General features: G+C 34.7%; 1 protein-coding gene across 4 annotated transcripts in view; it reads right to left on the minus strand.

Moving 5' to 3' along the window:
* ATP8A1 (ATPase phospholipid transporting 8A1) overlaps positions 1-19,515 on the minus strand; it is a 121,566-nt gene that overhangs the window by 71,962 nt on the left and 30,089 nt on the right. For 2 of the 4 annotated variants that reach the window (XM_076336181.1, XM_076336182.1), the window contains exons 10-16: positions 14,729-14,840; positions 13,675-13,840; positions 11,046-11,173; positions 9,211-9,288; positions 6,603-6,691; positions 4,539-4,583; positions 1,856-1,928 (exon numbers count right to left, since the gene is read on the minus strand). In XM_076336181.1, coding sequence (XP_076192296.1) covers positions 1,856-1,928; positions 4,539-4,583; positions 6,603-6,691; positions 9,211-9,288; positions 11,046-11,173; positions 13,675-13,840; positions 14,729-14,840 — 691 coding nt within the window. The remainder of the gene's footprint in view (positions 1-1,855; positions 1,929-4,538; positions 4,584-6,602; positions 6,692-9,210; positions 9,289-11,045; positions 11,174-13,674; positions 13,841-14,728; positions 14,841-19,515) is intronic. The other 2 variants (XM_076336183.1, XM_076336184.1) reach the window with 1 other exon arrangement.

Consider the following 19,515-nt stretch of genomic DNA (forward strand, 5'->3'; position numbering starts at 1 on the left):
GTTCAGTGGGTTTATGGTTGGACTTGATGATCTTAAAGGTCTTTTCCAACCTAAATGATTCTGTGATTCTATGAATGCTGTATTGAAAGAATTTTACTTTAAAATTATTTTATTTTTATTATTCACTAAAGTATCTTTGGATTTTACTAAAAATATTCATTTTTACATTACTTTTGTCTAATACTGTATTTGACAACACTTTTTAAGAACCTTTAGAAAGATGTGTCAACCAAACCCGAAAATCATGTGGAAAATACTGCAAGGTCAGGCAGACAGCTTTTAAAGGAAGACATTCAGATGAATGTCTCGGGCACTTCGGAGTCTACAAAGCTGAAAGAATTTAAAATGATTTAGCCAAGAGAAGGGAAAAGACTGTATATAAGCAAAATAGGTGATTTTTTTTTGACTAATACAGCTAAAATTTGCAAAATGAATGAACTGACTCCTGAATGGTTGGTCAAAAGAAACCCCAGCATTCCCCCTAAATAAGCTCAAAGCAGCTGCTACCTCAACTGAGTTTTTTCGTAGCGTATTTATAGTATTTCAGAATGAGAATGTCAATAATCAAGATAACATTATAACTATTCTATAAAATACAATAATCTCTGAAAACCTAACTTAATTCCACAGTGCAAACACTAATGGGAGCAGGTTCCTGTCCTCTTCCACTGAGGGCCCCCAGGTCCTCTAAGATGTTTTCAAAAGGCTGAATTACAGATTCTTTTCCAAAGCACTTCAGAACACGGTCAACATACAGTGGTGAAACCTCTCTTTGGATTTGTGCCTGAATTTTTACTTTAAGATGTATACAAGTGCATTTTTATAGCTTTTATATATACACACACACTTAATACTATAGATCTACCAGAAAACTTCCAAGATTCAAATCACCTGCGCACCAAGGATTCTCTAGACAACAGCAGAGACAGGATGATGCCTCTTCCAAGTCTACGTTACTAGCACTGAAACTGGCCTGTGCAGGTAAGTACAGGAGCCCCCTCTGCTTTAAATATACTTGAGAGTGGCACTTGCGTGTCTAGCATTTAAGACTGCTCCATTTGTAGGGACAAAATGCTTCACTGTCTGCCAGTTATCCTGAAATTATCCTCCCAGGAAGACAAAACTTAAGGAAATAAGGGAGTAATTTATTTACACTCTACAAATATAGAAAAAATGGTTACACTATGTAAGGTAGGTGTTCTTGGTTATGACTAGGCAAAAACACTTCTTGTACAAATGACAAACAGAAAATGGTAATGCTGGTACTGTTTTTTAGTCAAATCATGAACTAAGCTATTAAAACTTTCTGTAAAATATATTGTCTCTTTGGGCAAATACCAGCCTCTAGAATACCCGTTTCATTTCATCATCTGAACTGATGATCTAACCTCATGGAAGCATGTACACAAAACCAATGGACATGGTTGATTCCTGACTCTTGTCTAAGCCTGGGCACAGAAAGACTAAGCCATGTCAGGATAGTAAGTTAACTTGACTGATCCTGAAAGCTTTGATGAATGTCATTACTTCATATGGACAGCATGACTAATGTTAAAACACCCATAGAATGAAGAACTAAGACTATTATATTTCGGGCTCATAACATCTGAATCACCCCATTAAAAAAAAAAAAAAAAAAAAAAAAAGGCTCTCCAGAAGTTAATAATAGATGTTATTTCCAGGTGGATCTAATTAACATGTATCAACAACAAACAATTATAAAAGTATTCATGAGGGCATGCTGATTTTGTGTAAATATGTAATTTATTGTCCTTCAGAGGACATCATCTTTTGCCTTACTGAAAGCAATGGTTTGATTTCACAAAATAATGGTAATTGTTTCTATGTAACTTACATGATTGCTTTGAAGATTCTCCAGTAATGATGAATCACTAAATGTTTTTTCTTCTCCATTTTGTGAGCCCTGCCTAGAAATAATTAAGTACAAAAGAGATCATCATTAGCATATTCTTAACAATTCATATACAAATGATCCACACTACTGTGCTAAGGTCAAACACAAATTTCAGTTTGTAGCTGTTACAATAAAGGCTGCAATCGCATATTATGAGAACATGAAGTGAAAAGGTACTTGTTTCACATCTCCAAAGTTTAACTTTAATAAACCTTGATTCATATAAATACACTCAAATCCAGGGAAGTTTTTCTGCTGACTTCAGGTAACACAGGATGAAATAAAAGTAAATCTTCAATATAAGACTGTGGCTTCTTGTCTTCTGATCTCCATAGAATGAGATTATTGGAGGGACTCAGAACAAGATATACCTGAAGAGATCACGTTTCTTTGAGAAATTAACAGCTTTGCAATAGGTTTGCAAATGTCTTCAGAAAAGAAAGTTCAGTATCTGAAAGGGGTAGGCAAACTGAGTTCAGACATCAGGGCAGTCTGCATAGAGAGGGTTTGTTTTCTATTACTTATGACCAAAAAGGAATCTAGTAAACTGATGTATAAAGATGACACAGCAACAATGGTGAAGTAGCAAGGGACTAAAGAGATGCAAGGTGGAGATGGTTCTGGAGAAATAAAGTCATACACTAACATCTCTCAAATTGCACACGTCTTCTGGCTGAAGATGAGAGTTCAAAAAAAGTAGATACTTCTAGGAAGACTTGTTACTGCAGCTGACTGTTGAGTATTAAGACAATGTAGTTGAGTTTGAATCTCAGTAAAACAAAACAGTGCTGAAAAGCGAACCCAGTTGGAGGAAAGTATTTTTTCCATTTACTTTGGATTTTGCCTTGCATCACATAATCTTATAAGAGAGTGAACACATTTGGTGATTTAAGTTGAAGGATAAGCCACATACATTAACAGCGGTATAAAGATTCTTCATGAAAACCACAAGCGAGCTGTTCTAGTCCTGCACTATCATGAAGGAATATAAAATGGCAGCACCTCCTCTATATAACCACTCAAGGACTACTTTTTCTAAAACCCTATTATGAAAGTGAGAAATTCAAAGCATCCTCATTCACCAAGACTTTTTTTTTTAAACGTAAAGTAGATGGATCTTGAAGTGCCAAATGTTAACAACTTCAGATACATTAAATTTGTTTAGAGTCTAAGGTTTAAGCCTTGTTTGCTTAAAGCTTCCTCACAGGAAGACTTCAACATATTTTCCAGATTCTCAATGCTATAAAAAGGGAAAATATTTGCAGGTATATGTTGTGTCAAACTGGAAAATAATTCTTTCTAATACAAAAAATAAAGACTTAAAAGATTTGGAATTCAGTACATTAGTCATTTTAGGACTAGAAATGTTACTGTCATAAACAGATTCTATTAATTACAATAGATTTACAAAAAAAATTTTCTTAAGTATCTTATTTCCTAAGTATTTACAAGATGTTCATCACTTATCAAAGGGAAGTACTGTTGGGTTTTTTTTAACTACTGTTCAGGCATCTGTTTATCCATTTCAGATGTGCTTATAAAGATTTTGATGTGTATTAGTCAAGAACAGTCTTATTTCATAAATATCGTCATAAGGAAGCATGCTTAATTTCACTTAAGTATTGCATTATTTTAATGAAACCACTCACTTGTGCACAGTTAAGCACACTTGTACATCTTTGTAAGAAACATCTTGCTGCTACATCAAATGAGGATATTCAAGTCAGGTAAGATTTTGGGGTGTGCATGTGTGCCACTTTTTATGTGTATGTGGGGGGGAACTTTCCTTTTTTAATCTAAAGAAAGAATTATTAATTCTAATCTAGCAAAGCAAGTTTTTTTCCTTCAAACTTTTTAAACGTAAGGAGACAACATATTACAGTTGTGTGACATATCTTGCTGTGACTTTCAACAAATACAAGTGATAATTTAAAGACTGTAAATGACATTTTTCCCCGATCTATCTGAGCTTATTTTGAATGCTATTGCAAATACTTAGTTTAAGAAAGAATGATGAAGAAGTACAAGGCATCACACAGGTGGCAGCAGAAAGGAAGTCAGGACTTAGTCTTTCCTGAGGTCCCCGTTAAGAGATTAATGATGGCCCCAAGTGTATTTGGGTGCTTTAATCTCAGTTTCAGTTAAGAATTAGGTAGTATTAACACTCTAAAACTATCTGTGGGAAGTAAAATATTAGTAACAACGTATTACATATTTTTCACTCTCAAATAAGGATTTTTTTTCAAATGTATTAGAGATTATTACTAACCTATTACTAAGTAACAGTAGAAAAATGTGATCAAAGTTACCGTAATACCAACTATCTTAATAAATGACAAAACTTTCCCTCCAATAAGCAATTCTGAATTGTACAGGATTGTCAGTAGAATAACTGTACTATACCTCAGTGACCCTACTAGCAATTCTATTCCAGAGTACACAACCTAATGCCGTAGAATTCTGATGGCATAAATTTGTGTAAGACTCTGCATCAGTTTGAAGCTAAAATAACTTTTGAGTAAAATATCTCACATTTAGCTCTAAATGATTTCTAAAAATCTCACTCACTGTTTTTAAGCTTGAATCTTCAAACACCACATGCTAAATGATTTTTAAAGCTTACCAATCATCTGAAGGAACACTATAATCCTCAGGCTCAGGGCAATGGCTGCACAAGAAGTAAGGGAAGAACAGAAAAACAGGGAGAGGAAAAAGAATCACAAAGGCTAAAAAATTTGATCATGTATAAAAAAAGAAGTTAGTTAATGAAATTAAATTACTAAAAAAAGTTTTGAAGGTATTTCAACCGAGTATTTTGCTAGTGCCTAGACAACAATAAAATATTGCAAAAGTATGATGTTTCTCTTGAGGCTTCATAACCTATAAATGATAATTTTTTTTCAATTGAAAGCTTGGCTACTTACTAACTTATACCAGCAGATATAAAGGCATTTGTCCTCTTTACAAATCTTGCTTTATATTTCAGTATATATACACATTGTTACAGTTTCTCATTAAACAAAAGGCAGTTTTTAAATTATCTGAAGCCATGCTAATGCAGCTTGTCTGGCTGAGTTCACAAAATGCTGATGAACAAAGCTAGCCATAGCACACAAAGGACTCCGCCCTGTGGTGACACAGGTTTAAACATATCACAATTTACAACACACTCAGAAAGAAGAGGCATGGGAGATGGAACAGTCACTTTTACCCTTTTCTGTGTTCCCAACTTCTTATTTGCATCAATACAGAAAGACAAGAGTGACTCTCTTCTCCGAGTAGCTATGAGAGATGCTGTAATGGCTATTCACTGTAAAGAGAAACTGCTTTCTAAACAGTGATGCTAATCAGAAAACCGGTCTATGTCTTTTCAAAATGGGGTGGATGGGAGCTGGAAAGCATAGCAAGAAAAATCAGATAATTTTTTCTAAAAAAATAAATTCACACCTAGGTTTCATAAAGGAGAAATTTTAGAATATGTGCTCTACCAACTTCAGATGAAGATATACAATGAACCAAGTATCAAATACTGATTTTAAGTGCCACTACCATTAATGTATTTTTTACCTTAAAAACCTGCTATACAAAGAATGTGAAAATAATTAGCTCAGAGCAGTTTCTCTGAAGTCATAAAATGAGCTCGTGGTTGAAATTGAGCCCAATATATATACACACCCATTTACATACATATTTGAAATATCAGGGTTAGAACTAAACATTTTATTACAACTGTTAATTAAAAAATCATCAGTATGGTTAATGCATAAATGATCTAAGTTTTTTCAAAACAGAAAGCCTAGATTATACTCCTGAAAATTAGGATTTTCAAAGGCATCCAAATGACAAAGCCACAAAAGCCAAATCATCACCTTTAGCACAAGCCCAACACTTAATTTAATAACCTCTGCCTGGTCTCTGCCCAGTTCTAGAGGTGTCTAATTATTTGCTACTGAATGCTCTGAGATCAGCCCAGGTCCAGCATCTCACATACTAGTAAGCCACACTGGCATTTACAACGTAGGTGCTTCTGCTCTATTTATTGCTCTAATGATTTTTTTTCAAGTAAACAGTCTTAGAAGTTTGAGACTTTTACAAACTCTTGCAGGAGCTGGCTGCACCTGCTGACAAAGAAATAATAAAATGCTTTGTTTGCATTTATTTGGAGAGATTTCTTAATAGCAACATTGATATTTGGAGTTATGCCACTATAACAGTATTCACAGAAGCCACTTGGAAAGTGGCTACAGTACTGTAGTTCATGCTACAGCACTGTAATTCAAATTCTTGTTTATCCTGCATATTATTTAGTGCAAGAGCATGTGCCTACATAAAATATGAAGCACGGACAATGATACAAGTTTTTGCAAGTATGAGGGAAGACTTTTTTAGTAACAACATTAAACAGACTGAGTGATAGAAAAAACATGCATACTGAAGTTGCGTTACAGCAGTAAGCCTTTGATATCTAAACTTTATTTTTGTTCCTCTCTGCAAAAAGAGATGTCATTACTGAAGCGATGATACCTCTTATAAGTAACATTTCATAGTCACAAACAAATTGACTCCTAGTTGTATATATTGCCAGGCATAAGTTTATTTTAACTGTAGTATTAATGCATGGATACATATGCAAAGGCAGAGGAAAAGAAAGGCACACAGATAAAGAAAAGTATATAAAAATGCCTACCCATAAGCAACTCCTGCTACAGTACACTTCTTAAATTGCATGACATTGCATGTCAGGGTACCCGTTTTGTCAGAAAATATGTATTTGACCTAAATGAATGACAAAATTAATTATTCATTAACATTCAGCAGTTATTTACAGATCTAGTACAATTCATGACTATCAACACACTAAATATTTTTACCAGTTCTGCAATCTTCATGGTTTATAGACAAGAAAAAATGCAGTACATAAACATGGCAGATGCACAGTCTTGATACCCATTTCCAAACATGGCAATCAACTGAGATGTCAGGAAGCTTAAGCTTGCTTCAGTGCATGGTGGTATACTTAACTGTCCCTCACTCTACTTATTGTTGAAATGTAAGAAACTAGTGAAGACAAATGGCTTTGCTAGGAAAATATGCCATTTCTGACAGGAAGCAATACGGTAAAAGAGAAGTATCTATATGCATTTCTAAACCCCTCTTTTTGACATAGAAATATCTTCTTAAAGCCAAAACATTAGTAAAAACCCGACAGTTCAGAAATGCCAAGTTGCAGGAATAGAAGAAATACGTTCCTTTCTACCTACTCCAGGTCTCCTATTTCCCTAACATCATAAACCCTTCCTCTCCAGAAACTACTAGTTAAAGTATTTTAAAAATTGAAGCTGAAATACATGTATCTGTGATATATTCAAATTTAGTTCAAACCTAATCTTAAGAAAAAAGTTAATATATGAAGAAATGAAGTGGTCTGTGATGAAACAAAGGCTCTATTAGTCAAAGGTAAACTCAAATTTTAATTAATTAAAATTTATTTCTCATTAAAAAAAAAATCACAGTATTCTTAGTTAGGAATTAACTGCATTATAGATGGAGCTAATAAGGCTATGTATTAGTAAAATTTACTCAGCATCTCCTATGTAAAGATTCTGTTTCTGAGGGATTATAACTTAGCCAAATCAGCAGTTAGAAGAAATTTTCCATGCCAGGTTTATGCCTCAAACTGTATTTTTTTTGTGTGGGCAGAATAGGAAAGCAGGAATTGCAGGCAAGAAAACTCAACCTTTTTCTCCAACACCAAAGTTTCACCTTTCTTAAAACCTGGAGATCTGTTGGGGGAAATCTCTTCATTATGTGCAGCCCTTGTATTTCAGAGAATACACTTGCTCTTTTTGTTAGCAGAGTCTCCTTTGGTCTCCCTACAAAAATCTGCTCAAATTAAGAATCTGTCAAAAAAGTGAAAGTGGAGATCCCAAAAACTCTGGCTAGATCTTGGTGGTGAAGGAGACTTTGATGAGAAACATAAGAAATGAAGACAAGAACTGTCAAAGTCAAAAAGAGGGAATGTGTCTGGGAATGTGAATAGCAAACTAACTGCAGAGAGAAAAAACCAGATAGATTGTGTAAAATGAGACAGAAGTAGAGCTAAGATTCAACAGAGCCTCCTCCCCACTAGAGGAGATTGTACTTCCCTTTAAGGCCAGGAAGAGAATCAAATTTTCTGCTATCTGCACGTACTTCTTAAACCCACTAGGCGAAGGCCCTGTCCTCCTCTATGTAGACCAATGTTAGAACATGTTAACCTGCAACTACTGTTTTCCTAAAAGGCAGATCACTTAAGTATTAGTCCCTAAAACTTGTTTGCTACACGGCTAAAATTAAGTTATTATTTATTGTTCTTGTAAAGCTAAAAACAACTTTTACATTCCAATACAATAAACTAAAGAATTAATTATGAAAACTTCTAGGTTAGGAAATGCAAGAATATGTATACTTGTGCATATAATACAGTTCAATTAAACAAGCACATAGTATTCTTTTCCACAGAATCCGTTTACCATCATCAGTCAGTGTAACAGAAAGCATAATGTTTAGCATATTTTTAAAGCAAGACTGCAAATACAATTGGCTGAAACAGGAAATACAACGTGTAGTGCTTCTGGAAGCATGCCCTGTGCCCCAGACACACTTCCTACAAAGTCATACTTCCACAAAATGAAGAACATACAATGAGTGATCTCTTGTGAAAAGCCTAACTGATTTTATAGTATTAAAAGAGGACTCTAAAGCAAACTGAAGAATTAAGCCCAAATTTCCAGGGCTTAATTCAGCTGTGAGCCCTTGTTCCATTCACCACTTCCAATCTTTAGTGGCAAAAATAAAAGGGAATGTACACAACCATGATTCAGTCCTAGAGCATACCCACTGTCTCTTCTGAGCAAGGCAGAGCGTGTGGGGGGGGGGAAAAAAAAAAGACATACTAAGGATGCACACTATCATAGTGTATATACAGAGACTAAATTTTTGTTCCACAGACAGCCTTAATGCTCAGAATTCCTCTGATTTTGTAACTTTAATGATATACTTCAACCTGTGATTACCACATACACATTGATACATAAAGCAGAGTTTGTTCATTCAATACTGGTTTCAAAAATTTAACTCTCACATATTGCAAAGTGTTTTTAAAAATATCTGACAAATTGAAGAAAATAGAAATAAGCAAAAAAAGACTAAGGCAAGAATGTAAGTTTTTTGAAATAAATCCTCACATTATTTTAATAATTTAGATTGTAAAACCACATGAATAATTTCACACACAGAGTTAGAGTTCTTTCTACCTGTCCAAGTTCTTCATTGAGATTGGAAGTACGAGCCATCGCAGCAGTGTCTGTAGGTTCATAGTGCATGTCTATGTCCTACAGATAAAAAAAAGTATATATATTTAAAAATTAGTCTTCCATAACTTATTACAAAAAATCCAGTACGTAAATAGAAAAGGTAAGTGTAGAAGAGCGGATCAAACATGAATATAAGTTATCTACTTATGATTATTTCAACATGGGAAGCCACAGACACAATCAGATCACTTCCAAGAGTCCCCAGAAGAAATTAGATTTCCTCTTTAAAACAAAAATCTGCATGATTCTTTTGAGATTTTACTCCGATTATTTCCCGTGATCTGTATTATTGAAAAACTATTGTACCCATGCATCTAAAATAGATTTAGCGACAAGCAGAAATACTACATTGTAACACTTAGAGAGATGTCAGGCTTAGCGATTTATACTGTATGCACAACCAGTCATTTCTAAACAGCAAGATAAATATACCTTGAGATAAAAACATTAAGATAAATTTAAGAGTACACAATAAATGTAAGGTACATCATAAGTGGTGGGTTTTTTGTGTGTGTGGTTTTTTTTTTTTAACTTGTTAAAAAAAATAATCAGAGTTTATTTTTAAATTCAGTAAAAGATTAAAACATTGTGAAGTATGGCAATGTAGTGCAATAGATTGCAGACGACAAACTTCTCTATACTAATATGATATGCACACACACAAAGATAACGTTTAAGATAATCTGGGACTCTGGACATTTATTAAGATAAATTAAAAACAACTAATCCCTCGTGACGTGAAATGGGGGGTGAACAGAAGTTAAGTCTTTCAGATTTGTTGTATAAACAGTTGCCAATCTACACATTCAAAATGGGTGAGCCTTTGTTGAATATTTATTTTAGAATACAAAACATAAAGGAAGAATTTCATTGCATTCTCTTATTTGTCAATGATTTGTTCTATAGCACAAAAGAAATGAAGAAATCAAAACCAGCAAACTGCTCACAAAAAGATTTAACTTTTAAAATAAAGGATACGCTTCACCTGCTACTTCACACACACTTTTATCTGTATCTGTATGACATCAAATCTCACACACACAAATCTATTTCTGACATTTGATCAAGAAATCAGATTAAAGAGTTCAGAATGGTATGATTAATCTACATTTGGAAAAAATGGAAAAATTGAAGGCATGCTATGATTAATCTACATTTGGAAAAAATGGAAAAATTGAAGGCATGCTATTAAAAGCACTTACATGGTTTCAAGGAGAATATCTCACCCCCACCCCAAACAGAGTAAACCCTTCTTTTCCCTCATTAATTCATTAAGAAAAAAAATTGAAGGGTGCCAAAATGATCTTTATATATATCTTGTAAGAGATAATACTAACAGCCACTGGCTTTGTACAAAAAACCCCCATTAAACTATGGTGGTGGTGGGTAAATCAGCAAAATACCGAAAAAAACAAAACATGGGCTATGCTTAGAAAGAAGAAGTGAAACTGGACAAAACTCCACTGGACTGCAAAACACTTATGATCATTCTGGATGAAACTGATACCTGAATATTAATAATGAGAAAGTACAAAGCACATAAAAACATGTTCCAAAAAGCAATTTGGTGCAGGTATAAAAGCACTAAATAAACCCATTTATTATTACCTTCTCAGATTCCAGAATTATAATAAACAAAACAGCATACTTAAGTATTTACATTAAGAAAAAGTCTGAAAAAAATGTATACATAGACAAGCAATCAATCATTTCACTCACTTGTAAACCACTGGATTTTAGAAGTCAATGCATATTGAAAAAATAATAATATTTACCCAATTTATGAAATATGCCTGGATAAATTTAACAACTTCAAGTGTAACCAACAAACTGATTGGAATAAGATTATTGAAGAGAATGATGAAAGTCAAGAAATTCAATCCAAAGTTGCTTGCTCCACCATCTGCCAAAAACCAAAGCAAATAAAAAAAAAAAAAATTTAAGACCATACTTAAAAGTATGTATATACAGTGTATTCACAGTATTGCATTAACTGCTGATTTTTAAAATGTTCTGTGTCTAAGAAGAAACTTGAGAATTAATTACAATATCACTTACCTATAAATATGATCTTCATAAGAGTTAAGCATCACTATTATAAAGTGGAGTTCAAATTTAGAGATCTTTGCCATCTTCTCCAATTTCTGAAAAGCAAACTTACCAGCCATTCCCTCTTTTGCTACATTTTAAGATCATAACCTGGGAATATCTATACATAGCAACCACACTCTAAACTCTGAATTTGAGAGTTTTATATTTTTAAAGGGGGAAATGTGTAGTGGAATGAATTTTTTCCTCTATCCACCCTCACGCCTTCCTATTCCCCCCCCCCCAACCCAGCAAAATACTATGAAAAAGGTAAATTCACACCATGTGGAGAAAGACGAAATTAGAGAGTTTAATGAAAGCTCTGAAGGAACTGGAAATGTGAATATTAACATATATAACAAGTAGTTTTATACTACTTTTTCCTTTTAAAGTTTTAGATAACTAGTAGCAGCACCTCAGAGAGGATGCGAATGGGGAATAGCAGTCTGCTCTCCAGTACAGCAAAAGGGTAAAAGATGTAGCCTGTCTGTCTGTATTCAAAGATCTGTCAAAGAAAAACAGCCTCAGACAGGTTTCCACTGCCTATGGAATGTGGATCTGGATGTTACTCTAAGATCCAAGAGAGCAGGTTTTGGATACTTTCATTAATACCAATTCCAGCATCAAATGAAGTACCAGCCTAAAAGAGCAGAGAGCTAATATAAACCATAACATTGATATTCTCAATAATGACTACCAAGATTAAATGAAGTTTGATACCTATTGCTACCTGTAAATAAAATAATATTCAGATATTTATTGTTAACATTAACACTTTTTTTATCATCCACAGACAGATTGTTCTAACTTATTATTAAGAGGATTCAGAAATATGGGGCACTGCTGGGAACCTGTTTCACTACCACATAAAAATTCAGTAACTAAAGGGAAAGGGGAATAAATTGCTTCTTATATATTAAAAGTACCTAGTACAAGAACAACTGAGCTGAATGCAGCCTTAAAGGGCATACCTTACAAAACCCAACACAATTTCATTTAATCATGGGGCATAGATCAGAACACAAACTGACAAGGATAATCACTTGAACACACAAAATATCAATGGCCGCTATTTCATGTTTCTTTTTTCAGGAATAAAACCAAAAGCTTCTGAACTGCTTCACTACTGTGCTAACCACCATATTCTGAAAACTTTTACATTTCCCAGAAAAGAAAAAAAAAAATGCACTGAAAAGAACAATCAGATGAAAAATAACAAATGATGAAGCACATCCAATGCCATCCTTTTTTATTACTGGAAATTGTCAATATTCCAGTAAAGATTTCACTTTTTTCCACCTCACGATGGAAATATGAAAGTTAAGTTTCTTTCTTTTTTTAAAAAAAAAAAGTTTCTTCCTCAGCATGAAAAAGAAGAGAAGCAAGGTTCTCAATAAACAAAATTTCATCATAAATGCAGACAACTGTTTTGTTCAACAGAAACTTTAGGAGAGTGCCTAAAGATTTTTCTTTTAGAACTGACCAAACCACCCCATAATCCCTACTTTGATGACTACATTCAGCAGCTTTGTATTCAAGACTGTTGTTTCAGGAGCAGAAAGCCTAGTTCTGGTTCTACTGCCTAAGTAAAGAAGGCTCTAGACTCACCATAAGAAATTCTGAAAACATGAATAATTGACCACAAAATATATTTATGAGAACTTCCTTTAAACCTAGTTCCCTCATTGAGGGTCAAATTATGTCAATATGTTGCATGCTGCCATGAAGGCCCACATACCATCACATTGCCTTGCATCCACCCTGAGTACAGCTGCCCAGTATAGTATGTTAGATGAGATCTTTTGTGCCTGTTTTATCTTCTTTAGGAGCAGTCTGCTAAGATCTGATGTTGGCAGCCAATAATTAGTTAGATCCCTGTATAGTAAAAATTATAAAGCCACAGCATCATTTCCTGGGATGAAGGAGTTTAAAAATTCAGAAAAGTCACTGCAGCTTCAAATGTAATCCATCGGTAATAGCCGAAAATAGCTTTAGTCTGACGTCTAGGAAGCTGACTGTTTATGCCAGTGGAATGCTGATACAGACCTTGCTGAGCTGCAGAGATGTAGAGGCTGAAAGATGTAGGGGCAAACAACAAAGCTCCCCTTCCTGAATTTAGCCAGAGCTCAGATGGCACAGCAAGGTAAATGTTATACTTGCTGTGATATACCTAGTCTAATGACTTTGGTCAACAACCAATAAAGAAAGACTGATTAAAAAAAAAAACACACTGTGTAAAGGATGGTAATCATCCTCCTTTCCAGATATGAAAGACAACTGAACACTAAAATATTAATATATTATTTTACATCTTACAGTTTAGATCAAGATACCAGTCTCTTCCAGTATGCTTTCGATTCCATATAGCTGAACCAATAGAGCAGATCAAAGACATGGCAATAAGGATGCAGAACAGAATCAAAATCTGAATATTCGTAATTCGTTCCACATTAGACATTTTAAGAGGTGGACTTGTTGAATTCTGCAAAAGACAAAAACCACAGTGGCTATTAAATATTAGAAGAGGTACACACAGTTCTCGCTTCTCAAATTGCACGTTACTGCATCCTTTTCCAAATATTCTCCCAAATACATCACCATCATAAATGGCATAACTGTTTCACTCGAAAGAAAAAAAAAGCAGCAGCTTATAAATCCATGAATTAGACCTTTAGATTTGGTCACAAGCAGTTTAAACAATCACACAGAACACTCATAACAGCAACAGCAAACAGTAAAAATGAATGTGCACATACCTTATCAGTGCTACAGAAGACAATTGCTAATACAAACAATCAAACTTTTTCAAATAACTGTTTTACAAATCAGAAAAGCAATAAATAAGAGACATGCATGACCAATCTGAAAGCATTCTTTTTTCTCAACAACTGCATCTCAATTTTGGTATTTCAAACAGCACTAGGAATATTAATTTCATAGTCTGAGAATGGTTCTCTTCCCTCCCATTTTGCAAATAAAGTTTCACTTTGTTTTCTGACAAGAATGCTTACCTTTGTACTTGAAAGAAAGCTCCACAAGAGGACAGTTTTAGGAGCAGTCAAAAATAAAAAAAGATGAACAGGCAAACTATAGTGATCCAACTTGCTAACGAAATAGTTTTCAAAACACAAGTTACAAAATAGAATCAACGAATATGCTTACTAGTGGAAAAACTACTTTGTGGCTGACTAATAACAACAAGAAATTGCTTTATTTTTATTGGTTTTACTTCATAAGAAGGATGCTCTATTACTGACATTTTAGCTACTATATTGAATCCAGCCATGTTTTCTGAAAGGATTTTCTGTGCTGTGTAATGGCATAATAAGGTAACAAAACAGATAATTTAGAGAAAATCCAAGTAACAAACCTGCATAAGTTTTGTGTCATGTCCCGTATAGACAACTATCCCGTGAACCCACTGAGTATTTCTCAACTGAGCTCCTCGTAGAAGAATCTGATCAGATCCCAATGGAACAGTACTAGAAGGAAGGAGTTTTATATTTTAGCATTAAAACAATCAATGTCAATGAATAAATGTAACCAGCAGTTGTTAAAACTAATTTCTCAAAATTTAGATTATTATTGTAAATATACCAGGAACCTGATTTTCATAGTTAACTTTTTGGGAGCATTGACAGAGAGAAAACTTGACAGTTACAAGCAAGTCCAAAAATTTAAGTTTGCAAAAATATTACTTACGACTTAGTTTTGGCTATGGACACTAAAGATATGGTACTACTAAGCAAACATACTGAAACTAACAAAGGCTAATTTTCCTGTGATTTATGATTATGAAGCTTTTTCCTAAGTGTATGCAGAAACTCAACTACTCTTACAAAATTGATTTTCCAGAGCCATTTTCAAATGAAGTAGTTTTCTGAACTCTCAACTTAATCCACTCTTACAGTGAAATAAATATCCTTTATGAACGTGATTAACTATTTAAAATTCACAACAACATTTCCTGCACCTTCTTTAAATTGCAAAACCAGGTAAGTTTACTTGTGTTATTCTTTTAGAACTGCACTGAGTAAATGAGCAACAAAACCTCAAAAGACGTTGGAAACATTTAACTGTCTTAAATTCAGGCAGGTTTTTGGAATCAGTTCTTGCAGAAACTAGAAAAAAAAAATTAATCTAGAAAAGTATTTGAGTGCTTTTCCATAAAAACCAAACAACTAACAAACACCACCCCACTGCAACTTAGTCCACTTACTTTCTAGGAAACTAGCACAGAGCATACTGACTGTTTAAGCAATCATTCTCCTCACCAACTAAGTATGCTTCAGCAACTGAAATGCTGAATGATATTGCCATGGAAAATAATTTCTAGGTGCAGGCACTTCATCAAAAGAAGGAATCGGAGAAGAAAGCTGAAATATAAAACATACTAAGATTTACTTGCTTTCTAAATCTGAACTGTGCTGCTCTTGTATTTGAGATGTGTTCATATCATGGCAAAATTAATAAATGTCCTTTCAAGTATGAAAGGAACTGCTGGGGTTTGAATTACACAAGACTCATTAAGAGAGACTCCTGTTTCCATCAAAGACTGCTTCTGCACTTATATTTACTTATTTGCATTCCTCGATCAGAATCATTCTAAGACTTTTGGACCATCCATCAGCACAGTATCTAGACATTTCAGTTAAGGAATGGATTACCTGTCATTCCAAGAATAATTAGATATTTTTAGTCTATTAACACTAACATGAATGTGTCAGAAGATGAAAGAAAAATAACTTTCTCTGGTTATATGCAAGCCCACCCGCACCCCAACAAATTGGAAACCTTTTCAACTATGGACCTTCTCTGGAATGCCAAAAGACTTTCTGTCCCATCTACTAATACAAGAGAGTCTAGGAAGACCGAAGTCAAAACCTTCCACTCTTAATTCTTGTACTCCTTGAAAAGTCAGGTGAGTTCTAAGACTCTTCCTGCCACTTCCTGATCTTCCTCTTTGTTTTCCCTTCTTAAAAACTGTGAAGAACATGCAGTAAAGTGCTTTCTATTGCAGGATCCATTGATTCTTTTTTCCATCATGACACTGGCTCTCAAATGAATACCCTTCTCCAACTTGGGACAGAAATTTATCCTCAAGGGTCTGTTACTGGGAAGACAATCAGAACAGAATTGGGACTGCAGTCAGTGGGAGTTGTCTCCAGCAGAACTGGTACACAGACCAAGGAGATGAAAACATACAGCAAAATAGAAAAGCATAGAAAGGGCATAGAAAGCCCAGATCTGCCAGGTGTCATGCTACTGATCCTCAAGATTGTGATCTTATTCCACTCTCTAATGAGGTGACGGTGCGATGACTTGGCAGAGCTCTCAAGTCTCTATTTCCCAGCCTCAGCCTTCTCAAAACTGCTCCAACTCATCTGATCCTTCTTGTGTGCTACACAACTAACGACTCCTCAGCAACATATTTGGGTTGTATTCAGTAAGGGATGTTCTCAATAGGGAAATACCTTTCAGCATACTTTCCTGACAGGGCTGTCAAGGGTATATTAAGAGCTAGTAATTTCTAAGACACATTTGAAAGCTTACATACCAAAATGTTTTTCTTAACAAGCATACTTCACTCTTATCCAAAAATTTTCTTAAGAATGTCTTCAGGAAAACATTTACTGGTTATCCAGACCTAAAGTATCTGCCCAATATCTTGTTTTTAACTTGCTCACCCTTTTTCTCTGAGCCATTATCTAATTATAATTTCAAATTTATCTAGGCTAAAGAACTTTTCTCCTTTCTCTAGCTAATTGTCTTCATTGACTAAAACCAAGTGACATGCTTCTGTATGTTCATGAGCATAACAAAGAGCTGCACACTTTGGAGATAAGAGAGAGGTAACTCACTCAAAAGCTGAGGATACCACGAAAACTTTTTTGGCCTCTTAGTCCACAGATTTAGCCAAAGGGCAAAATAACTGTAGTGGAGTTCTACCTCCCTGAATACCGAGTATCCAAAAGCAAAAAAAAGAGAACCTTTCTTTTTTTGAGTTGCTCTCCCATGAAGGGAAAAAGAAAAGACTGAAAAGGTCAACCAGATTTTACCATTTACGGCACTCCAATGAGTTATCTAAAGGGAAACAAAGAAGAGGGAGATACATTTTCAGCATCATCTATTGCTTTTGCAAAAATGTTGAGATGGTAGTGCATAAAGTGGAAATCACAACTGCTGGATCTACATAATCTGGTAGGAAGGTCTTTGTCCTGGTTTTGGCTGGGATAGAGTTAATTTTCTTCCTAGTAGCTGGTACAGTGCTGTGTTTTGGATTTAGCATGAGAATAATGTTGATAGCAACAACTAAAACATCAGTGTGTTAAGTAGTGCTTACACTAGTCAAGGACTTTTCAGCTTCCCATGCTCTACCAACTGAGAAGGCCGGAGGTGCACAAGAAGCTGGGAGGGGGCACAGCCAGGAGAGCTGACCCAAATTGGCCAAAGGGACATTCCATACCATGTGACGTCATGCTCAGTACATAAACTGAGGGAAAGCTGGCTGGGGGCACCGCTGCTCAGGGACTGGCTGGGCATTGGTCAGCGGGTGGTGAGCAATTGCATTGTGCATCACTTGCTTTGTATATTCTTTTTATTATTATTAGTAGTAGTATTTTAACTATTAAACCGTTCTTATCCCAACCCATGAGTTTTCACTTTTACTCTTCCTATTCTCTTCCCCCATCCCACCGGTGCGGGGAGAGTGAGTGAGCGGTTGTGTGGTGCTCAGTTGCCGGCTGAGGTTAAACCACGACAGTCTTAAAAGGTCTGGATAAATAAATACCAGTTAGATGAATCTGTGCTACCTCTAATATGGGCAGAAAGAAAACTCATCCCTGATTTTTCAGGTTGGAAATAAGGTCAGGATCCAAAAAGAGTTACTTACCTGCAATTCTTTTTCACTGAAGGTAAATATTATATTAGAGCCACACTTTTGGAACTACCTACTGCACAGGAACTATATCCAAAATATTCCAAAACTGAATTTCTCAAATGACAAATTGCTTGACCAGCAGATGGCATGCTCCTACACATTCTTGAGGCATAACAGCCATCAGCACGTTCAATGTTTCTTTTTTAAATCAAATTTTAAAATTAAATAATTAGATTAAAAAGAAAAGTATGTTTTTCCATCTAGCCAAGGAGGAAGGATGCATGTGTGGATCTATTATAACTATTACCTTCAGAGAAGAATTACAGGTAAATGTTTTTCTCTTCTTAACGACAAGTACAGTGGAATTATAATAGATCCACACTCTTGCAACTGAAAACTCCCGGAATGCATCTGTAAGAAATCAGTAAATAAAAAATGGAATATAAAAAAACCCAAAACTATTTAATAATTAGTTAGTACTATATATATCTCAGTCTAAAACCGCAAACATGAATAATATTGTATATGGAGAAATAAATGCCTACCAAATAAAAAAGAAGTCCTGTAAATCTTTGGGAATGAACGACTCAACAGTTCTGGATCTAGTAATGGATTTTATACTCCTAATGCATCATGTTTGGTTTGAACCCATAGAAAACTCCAAATATCAATATTTGGTAAGCACTTAAGTATTTTAAGAATTTTTGAAGCGGTTTTACAAGCATGTATGTTGTAATTGCACTGAGGCTGTCTATTTTTACAGAAACATACTTTCAGCAAGCTAAGGTATTAAATGCCTTTCAGCTATCAAATTAGAAGAATTGGAGGTATATAGTGATGGACTCAGTTCCGCTCCAGGCTTAGACAAACAAAAGAAAACAACAAGAAAAAAAACAGACAAGAAACTACTTCTATTCAGCTTCTATAACAGAAGCTTAACAGGCAAGGAATGAGATGCTTAAGAAGCGAGTTACTAGGTACCTATTCCAGAACTATTAGAATTTGTTTAGCGCCGCCTTCTATTATTAATAGCTATTGCTTTATGAAGGTCAACTAGTATAAGAACTCAAGTTGTAGACATTAGAAGTACGGTTTTACCCCTCAAGTTTTTTTAAAGAATAAAGTCTAATAAAGAATACATCAGAAAAGTTTTTTACCTCTCTAGTCTTAACAGAATAAAGACTTTACTATTCGTATTTTGACTTGAGTAGTTTAACAACATATAGCTATCTACCATTAGATTGAATCTACTGAGATGATCTTCCTTGGATTTACAT

Source organism: Aptenodytes patagonicus, chromosome 4 (genome assembly GCF_965638725.1).
Source record: "Aptenodytes patagonicus chromosome 4, bAptPat1.pri.cur, whole genome shotgun sequence".
Lineage (NCBI taxonomy): Eukaryota > Metazoa > Chordata > Aves > Sphenisciformes > Spheniscidae > Aptenodytes > Aptenodytes patagonicus.